The 9,391-nt window shown below is 43.6% G+C and overlaps 1 protein-coding gene across 1 annotated transcript; it reads right to left on the bottom strand.

The window, feature by feature from the left end:
• Positions 1–2,544: 2,544 nt before the first annotated feature.
• sf3b2 (splicing factor 3b, subunit 2) lies at positions 2,545–9,267 on the bottom strand. The gene is given in 22 exon segments (XM_063896200.1): positions 2,545–2,900; positions 3,251–3,442; positions 3,551–3,650; positions 3,853–3,954; positions 4,119–4,261; positions 4,510–4,617; positions 4,749–4,856; positions 5,136–5,225; positions 5,325–5,474; positions 5,561–5,673; positions 5,676–5,787; positions 5,926–6,006; positions 6,098–6,220; positions 6,311–6,562; positions 6,836–6,933; positions 7,059–7,167; positions 7,403–7,497; positions 7,640–7,679; positions 7,870–8,097; positions 8,214–8,264; positions 8,408–8,454; positions 9,040–9,267. Coding segments are annotated over 22 exon segments (2,544 nt in total). The 5' UTR covers positions 9,170–9,267; the 3' UTR covers positions 2,545–2,828.
• Positions 9,268–9,391: the final 124 nt, after the last annotated feature.

Below are 9,391 nucleotides of genomic sequence, written 5' to 3'. Positions count from 1 at the left end.
TGTGCTGCTTGATTTATGGAGCAAACACAAAACAAGACAGCCGTACAACCACATCTACTTATAGCTAAAGTTAGCATAACACTTCATATACTCATCTACATACAGCATGATGTAAGGCTAATTATACTTTATTAAAAACTCCTTTTGTGCATATATTCTGCTAACATATTTCCAGTTGAAATTCAAGAGCGCTCCTTTAAAAGCAGCAATATTTGACTGTAACACAAGCTTAGACATAATAAACCCGGTGTATGTCTGTAGGTGATAAACAGGCCAGTTCAGTCAGGGTATTACAGGTGGAAATCATTTAATGCCTTGCTTATTGCATGTTTAAACATTTATCTTGCTAATTTATCCAGATACTATTATTAGAATACAGTTGTTTTATGAATTCAGCCTGGCAAAACAAGAGCTGATATCACTGGCTGGCTATTCCTCGAAGGTGTGACATCAGTGAGATCAACAGGTTCACAGATGAGCTAAAATGAATACCATGCAGACTCTCCGCTTGGCTTCTTGTCTCTGTCCCTCGCTCGGGATAACCAGCCCAATGACTTGAATTCATAGCCTGCTCTTTTTAACATGCTTTCCTCCCCGCCACCATTGATAAAGAGATTAGAATCAAGCAGATTAAAACACTCAGCGGATTATCCTTGCTTACTTTTTACACAATCTGCCCGGTCATCAAGTGACACTGCACGGGATCCAAAGGCCATGTCTAAATCAATTAAATGTGTATACTTGATACGAATAGAGACATGTGGTTTTATAGATTAACAAAGTAAATGTTGGCTAGGGGAGTGACAAATACACTGAGTGATGGATGGCTGTGTATCACTCCATTTCCCAAACTGAACTGAAGACAGTGTTGAGAGGTAAAGAGATGTTTACAGGCCAGGAGAGGATGTAATTTACTCCAGGATGGGCAGCTGTCCTACTGACAGTTTGCCGTCCAGAGAGGACCTCTGCACCCAGCGGTGTATAGGAACAGGGCCAACCGGATTATCAGTGTCCCTAAACGCCCCACGAACTCTTCTGCTGTCTGGCAGCCAGTCTTGCACCACCAAGCTTAGGGACGTACATGCTGCATGACAACAATGTTGAACTCTTGAGAACTGGGTTTTTGTTATGCCATTACTTTACGTTGTACACCTTTAGATTTATATGTATTCTTTGAATTATGCATATAGATTTACTACATTCAGATGATTCAATATACTATTCAGTTGGTTTTGACTATATTCCTGTTATAATTGATCCCTTCTATTTACTTGCACTATTTCATGTTTTAACTCTGTTTTTACTTCTTATTTTGAATATAAAAGTGATGTTCGTTTCCCTGCATTTATCAAAAATGTCTACGTAATCGCTGTGAGTATCATGATAAAATAACTTGCACAATGTCCTAACAGCTTGTGTTGTGTGCGTGTGTGTGTGTGTGTGTGTGTGTGTGTGTGTGTGTGTGTGTGTGTGTGTGTGTACATGGTGTGCTGGCAGTTATTTAGGTCACTGTGCTTTCCACAGTCAGGTGACGGTCACTTTCAGGGTGCTCTGCTGCCCCCAGCGGCGGAAACCGGGACTGCATCTCCTCTGTTTTAATGCAGTGCACAGAGGAGGTTTGCATGTTTATGGGAATTAATGAGTCATTACTTTAAAAGCATTAACCCTCAGGTCCCTCATGCATGTCATGCTCCCATGACATCCCAGCGTTACGGTAGCAACCGAGCATGGAGAAATTAGATCACCCAATCGAAAACATGACTCGTTCTGACGTTAATATCAACATCAGAAATAATTGATTTATGGCAGGGGAAAATTAGTTTTGTGACAGTTGTTCCATTTTAGAATAAAATAAAATGAATTGAAAATATTTATAAAAACTCAAGTAAGAGTGTGCAATAGAGATTCAATAAGATATCAAAACTGTGGATATTTTAAAAAAGCATTATTTCAGATAATACCACTATTGAAAATGTGGTTGTGTAAATATATGACTTATTATATTTTTAGAGCTTTTCTTGGGAGTCAAAGTTGCTTGAATTATTGAATTAAATGACAAAATGGGAACTAAACTTTTTTTTATCACCCAATTTCTTTAATAATTACAATAATCTAACTTTTCCATTATTTTCAGCTCTCTTCTAAAAAATGCACATCTTTTCTACTTATAATATAATATTTTCTGAGTACTCCTGGAAGATAATTTTCTATCTAATTGTTTATTTATGTTTCTTCCAAGCATTTTTTTTTGTGAAGATTGTTTTTTTTAGTTCTATTTCCTTCTTTTCTACAACTTATTTCCTCTTACTGTGTTTTTGTATGCGAGAAATATGGAATAGCCACTAACCTAAATAATACAAATCGTACTTTCCAAGGTTAGTTTAATTCTATCTCCTGTAAATATTACGGTTGACTGTTAATGGGTAATTGCTTGTGACAGGATCAGCTGACTAAGTCTCTGCAGTACGCTGCATTTTAACAGCAGCATTAGATCATCTATCCCCCACCACCAAAGCGACGAAATGAAAACCAGAGGCCCAGCAGTTGAGAACGCTTGTCATCATTCGTTTATTTACAAAAAAAACAGAAAGAAATGGATACAATGAAAAAAGACGTATAGGGTCGAACAGGAAACACCATGTGACACGGGTTACGTCATGAATCATCTATTTATAGTTTTAAAAAAAGGAACAAAACTGTGTGTACAGTTACTGGTCTGACAGATGAACGATGTCTGCATCCTCCGGAGTTAAAATCTGAGAACAGCCCTTCCTCTTTCGGTTCCCGTTGTGGTTCGTTCTCTCGCAGCGCCGATTCGGTGTTTCGCTCTAGAACTTGAACTCTTTGTATTTCTTGGCGCCGCCTCTCGTGTCCTGCGGCTGGGCCTTCCTCTTCTTTTGCTGTATGGTGAGCGAGAGCAAGAAAAAAGATGTTATTAATGATCAGAAGTCACCACAAAGGGAAAAGTTACAGTACACCACGTTGCTTTAGCAGACTCCTACTCTCCTTTAGCTTCTAAATAAAAGGCTTGTTGAGTCATGTTGTCCCTTCATAAGTAGTCATTAGTTTATCACATGGGGCTTTTAAATATGACCAGCTGTTACATTTTTAATGATGCAGCTGGTCCCCTGTTATTGTGGAAAGGGAAATGTTTTCTCTTCTAAACACAAGTCTTGCAGTTTAGTTGACAATACGGGAAACTGCAGTAATAACTCAAGCATAACGTAGATATAGGAACTTGTGTGTGTACCTTCTGTTTGGCAGCGTGCTCGGCCACCATGTCGCTGAAGTCCTCCTTCTCCACCTGCGCCTGCTGCTCTCGGACGTGCTCCTCGTACTTCTGCGTCATGGCCATGGGGTCGAGCTCCAGCTCCTCCGGGGCCAGCGCCACCTCCACGCCCTGAGACTCCTGACCTCCAGCCATCTTACGGGCCGCCATGGCCTGCAGAGAGGAAAATAAGAGAGAAAGTTGAAAGGGTTTGATACGGACACGAGTTAGCCTCATTTTGAAGACGCCTAGACACAATCTAACAGGACAGTGTGTTCTTACCCCCGACACGTCGTAGATGTGTGTTGAAGCCATCATGGCGGCTCCTACGGGTCCCGTGCGTCTCTCCGGGAGCACCGTGAACAGCTGTGGAGTCTCGTTTCTGTAAAACAACAGCAACAAGGTTAAAGCTTACATTCTCATTATATTATTCTAAACTCTTTCAGTGCATCCATTAACTGAAGACAAAATGTTGTGTGCTCTCTCGGTTTCTGGCGTTTAGTGCACAGGAACAGAGGAAGCTCTGATGGAGATGGGAATTGAAAACACGCAGCATTGCTGGGACGTTAAAGAGCGACACCCACCCGTCCATGGCCTCCTCGATCTTCTTCTTCCTCAGCTCGATCAGCTCGGGCGTCTCCATGCCGGCAGGGATCGACGTGAAGCCTCCGGGGGTGATGAGCCCACTGAAACGCACAGAAAGACACAATGAGTTTATTAACGTGTCCATCTGCGAATCCACCTCTCCATGAAAATTAAACACCAGGGCCAAACATAAAAGCAAGCACATGGAAACACTGGTATTTCGCCTCGTAACAAAGAATGAGGCTCTTCAGTATTTATACATTACCTGTCTGCCGGTGTGAAGAATCCAGTTTCGTCCGGCTTCTCCTCGTCGCTCTCCTCCTCCTCCTCTTCCTCCGACGACTCTTCGTCTGAAGGCTCCAGTTCTCCCCACGGTGCGTGATCTACCTCCTCCTCCTCCGCTTTGGCCTGATCACACAAATGCACATTTTATGACACATATTCAGATATAGGTCGGGGCAATTAACAGCTGTGTGTATACAATCTTTGTTGGGATAAAAGTGCAGCTGTTACAGGGCTTTGAGTAAAAGTTGAGGTTGATATTAAAGGAAAACACAAACACATACATACATTTTCAAAGCAAGCACCTCTTTCGTATAACAGGATATTTAGTTTCTGCGAAGGGTGAAGTGTGCGTGTGTTTATGTAGTCCGTACCTGGAAGTCTATAGCATTGGTCCCGAACACATCTCCGTAAAGAGGTTTGCCCATTTCGTCTACGGGCGGCTTCCCCCAGCCTCCGGCGTGGTAACCAAACGTGCAGTTCTGACAGGAAGAGAGGACGGAGAGAAACACAAGAAGAAAATTAAACATGCTGACACACTTCAAGATCAGCTTTGTCATTCTGAATAAGGGTGTAAAACTACTATTGCCCTTATGCAGTAGGAGTTTCTTACCTCTGGGATGGGGGAGTTGAGTCCGGGGATCTTGAGATTGGGGTAGGAAGGAGGGGGGCCGTACCTCTGCATGGCGATCAGCCAGGGGGGAGGCACCTTGTGGGCGTTCTGCAGAAGAGGAAGACACATCAGCTCACTGACCCGCACTTCATCCTCCCTAGTTTTTTTTTTATTTAGACCCGACGTGGAGACCAGGGCGAATTCTATCAGGGTTTATTCAACTAAAATATGTTCAATTGAAGTTAAACAACAAAACATATTAGGCCTAATTTGAGTCTACTTTAAGAGATATTGCACTTATTTTCAATGCATTTCTACTGTAAATGCTCTGTTCCTGTGGTAGTTGTGGGTTTATTGTGCTTTGCTTCTAATGTTAGAGAAACTTACAGGTCCGACTGGCATGCCCAGAGCGATGCGCAGCTCATCGGAGAGATCTCCCGGCTTCTTCTCTTTCAGACGGGTTTCAAACTCTTTGCCCTGCAGAGACACAAAAGCGCACACAGCAGGTCAGTCAGAGGGCCGTTCTGAAATAACAATAAGAGGACTGAAATGGTAAAACTGTGAAGGATGCAGCACCTCGTAGTAGAGGTCTCCGTGGATGGTGAGCTTGGGTTTGATCTGCCATTTGAAGAAGGCGTCGTGCAGCTTCTGGTAGTCGATGTCGATCTTTCCCATCTTGGGGCGAACCTTCTCCCTCATTTTGGTTTTCATGGTTTTGGCGTCCTCCTGTAAACGGAAAATTAACAGAAATGAACCAGCTGTGTCTCAACTTTATAGTTTGTAATGACGAAATGTGGCTGTCGGTGCCGCACCTTCTCCTGCAGGGCCTCCCTCATCTCCTGGATTCCCGTTTTCTTGATGAACTCGGGCAGCTCGAACGGAGGCTTCTCTATACCCCTCTTGCCCTGCAGGTACTTCCTCTTAAGCACCAGTGGCGGGGCACCGGCACCGTGTTCCTGGTGGCCTTCAGGTGCACCAGCAGCTTAGGCTCCTGTGCCGTCACGTCGTGCATCTCCACCACATCTGGACGGGCCACCAGCTGGACGAAAGAGACAAATGTACTGTTATTGATTGTGATTCAAATCTTTTAAATAAATAATAATATAATAACCACAATTAGTAGAATAGAAAATATTAAGAATCTAATACTTTTACTAAGATGCATGGCTTTCATTACCTGTTTGAGTTCAGCCACAGTCAGCCTGTTCATCCTCCTCATCTTCTTCTTTGACAGTTTAGGTAGGTCTGGTCTCATGTCCTGTAAAAGCATGTGTCAAATGTTTAAACATGCACACCAAGTAGATTTTCTTCTTTAAGCTCCATATTCTGATAAAAAGAGGGACTCGTACGTCATCGCTGTCGTCGCTGTCTTTCCTCTCATCCTCAAAGCCCTTTTTCCGCATCACGGCGGTCTCCTGCTTCTCCGTCTTCTCGGGCTCCTTCTCTTTCTCTTTCTTCACATCGTCAGTCAGCTGGAAGAAAAACAGCAGTGTTACAGCCTCCTGTAGAACAGAAATCATATTTAAATACAGTTAGGTTTGTATACAGTTCTTTGTAAGTACCTTGAACGCCTCGAAGATCCTCTTGAAGAAGATGTAGTTGGGGTCGTAGATCTCCGGCTCCTCTGTGATGTACTCGATCTCCACCTCGGGCTCCTTTTCTTTTTCCTTCTCCTTCTCTTTCTCTTTGTCTTTATCTTGATCGCTGCCCTCTTTCTTCTGCTGCTCCTCCTGCTGCTGCTCCGCGTGCTCCTTCTTCTCCAGCGCTCGCTTCTTCTTGCTCTTCTTCTTGCGGTTTCTGCGCCTGCGGTTTTTCTGAAGAGATGGTTGGTTGGTAAATTGTTAGTCCAGAGTTCGATTAACTTGCATATTGATCAAAAACATCAATGTGAAAAAACATTCTACATTGTTATGGCTTTTTATATCTTGGGATCACAGCACAGGAATTTCACACAGAAGGCCTATTGCTTGAGTGGAAGATGGTTCGAATATATAAGATGAGTTCATACTGTATAGGTCTCAGAATAACCACATTTGAGCACCAAACAACTGAGGTGTCACAAGTTGCTGCGAGAGAAAAAGACTCACATCTTTCTTAGAAATCTGACCGTCGTCGTCTTCTGTCTCGGACATGACCTGAGCGGAGGAGTTCAGGTCCATGTCTCCTGCCTCATCGTCTTCCTCTTCTGATGGGAAGAGAAAGGATACAGATCAGAATCGGAATGCTAAGACATGCCAACGGCATCCTATTGTCTAACACTCGGACAAATAAATATATTTCAGTAAACCGTTGAGTATCAGCTGGTCTGACCTGCGGGGTCGGTGAGCTGCTCCTGTCTGATCTCCTTCAGCTGGAGGATCTTCTCCAGAGCCTGGGGGATCTTTGGTCCGCTGATGCTGACCTCCTCATTCTGCCACACCTGTAGTGGAAGCAAAAAAAGTTTGTAACTTAGATTGTGGTGCAGGTAGTCCCCCGCTGTCCATCAAATCATCCCTGAAGAACGCTCTGAACTCCAATTAAAACAGGAAATGTGTCTTGATTTTAAAGTGAGCTTAAATTGGAAACTAATGTATGTTTATGTGCCAGAAAAATCTGGAGTCTGAAGGACTAGACCACCAATACAAAAACAAGAAACCTCAACTGCTTCTCTTTACCTCTCTGTTATCTTCTCCTGGAGGGGGGGGCACTCTCTGTTTCTGGGTCGGCATCATACTGACGCCAGGAGGCAGCGGTCCCCGAGGATCCATGCCTGCAGAAAGACTGTCTTTACTTTGTGGTTTAGGTAGAAGGAGATTGTGCAGAAAATCTACTTTTAAATCTACTGTTAATGGGTAAGGAAACATGCAGCAGAGGAAAAACAGCTGCAGATTACAAAGGTTTCGCTGACATACCTCTCATTGCACCGCCAGGCTGCTCCATCATCATTCCAGCCTGAACAAAGGAGATGGCCATTAAATCACATTGTTAATAAAACTGAGTAAAATTGAATGTGGGATGCCGTGAAGAGAATAGACTAACATGTTTTAAGGTTTTATTTATTTTCTTAATCCTTAAAGCTCACAACTGATTGCCTCTTAGTAGTGTGTTTAAAGGGAAAGCTCAAAGTGGAATAGAACTTCACCTGCTTGGCTCTCTCCTCCTGCTGCAGCACCATGGCCGCTCGGTGTTGGGCAATCTTCAGCTGATCGTCCTGAGACATGCCGGGAGGGCCCATACCCGGGGGCTCCATGCCCATGTGGATGCCGGGTGGAGGGGGCCCCCCGGGCATCATGCTCATAGCCTGTAGCATGCCCATACCAGGAGGCATGGGCGGCATGGGCATGGGGGGTAAGGGAGGGATACCTTGCATCTGGAGAGGAGGAACCACAAGAGGCAGTGAGGATGATGAAGGGTTTGACACGGGAGATTCCTTTATTCGTTGCAGCATTTCTTTCATATAAAAGGTTTCACATGTTTGGCTTTTACCTGGGAGCCCATTGACTTGTCATCCTTATGTTTGCTGACGAGGATCCCAGTCTGCACAGAGTAGGACACACAATAGGGTGAATACTTTTGAGCTAAGAGTTTTTCGTCAACAGTATCTAAGACTTATATTGTACAATATTATTTTCAGCATGAATGGTTAACACTTGAGCCACAGACTGTGCAGTAGCATCTACCTGAATCATGTATCCCTTCAGTCTGTCAGTCAGCTCCTCTCTGAGACCTGAAAAAAGACAAACAAACTTAATTACAGCAAGAAATGTAAACTCTTCTTGTAACAACAGTCATTTAACACTCAACTTCTTTGAATTTGAGTTGTGTTTTCCACGTTGCTAAGATTATTTAATAATTGCTTTAGATGTTATCTTGTTTTCATTTTACTATGTTTATACTTTATTCCACCGAGTAAATATTTTAATGCCTGAACACACTGCTGCTGTAACAACATAGTTTTCCAATTTGGGATCAATACAGTCTCTTTATATCAACACTAAACGTACTAAAAGTGCTTAGATGACCCTTCATTCAAGTTAGCCTGCAAGCTAAGAGCTAATTTTATAGCTATTTAGCTACAGCACAGTTCGTATGTTTCTAGGGCAGCTTAAACCCATTATGTTGGTACACTTATTGCATAATAAGCAACTGAATATACTGTTTAAAGACTATACACACAACGAAGGCCTAGCCTCAACTAGTTGCAACGAAAGTGTTGCGTTTTGCTAGCTCACATTAGCAACTAGCTAGCTACTGTTAGCTAAACACAGTCTTTCTACCAGCATGGCTCTCCGTTTTCTCTGTTTTTTCTTACCCATCGTAGGAGCTCCCAGCTCCGCCAGCTTGGTCTGAAGTTCCCGGTGGGTCCATGAGTTCAATGCCGCAATAGCAGTGCCTAAATCGGACGGGGCTTGATCGGTACCCGGTGGTCCGTCGGATGCCATGTTCAGGTTCGCTCAATGAAACAACGACGTAAAACACGCGAGTGGCGCAGAAACCGGACTAGCGCAAAGCATGACGGGAAGCATCTTGCCGCACTGACTGCTGGGACATGCAGTCCGAAAAAAGACATTGCATTTCTTACATGTAGCCTCTAGAGGTCAGTGTTGACACCTTGAACATGGCTTGTCAGACCTTTATAGAGGCATGTGCAAGACCCAGAATTA

This window comes from Eleginops maclovinus, chromosome 11 (genome assembly GCF_036324505.1).
Source record: "Eleginops maclovinus isolate JMC-PN-2008 ecotype Puerto Natales chromosome 11, JC_Emac_rtc_rv5, whole genome shotgun sequence".
Lineage (NCBI taxonomy): Eukaryota > Metazoa > Chordata > Actinopteri > Perciformes > Eleginopidae > Eleginops > Eleginops maclovinus.
The sequence above is the reverse complement of the archived record's forward strand: the minus strand, read 5'-3'. Positions and strand labels throughout refer to the sequence as shown.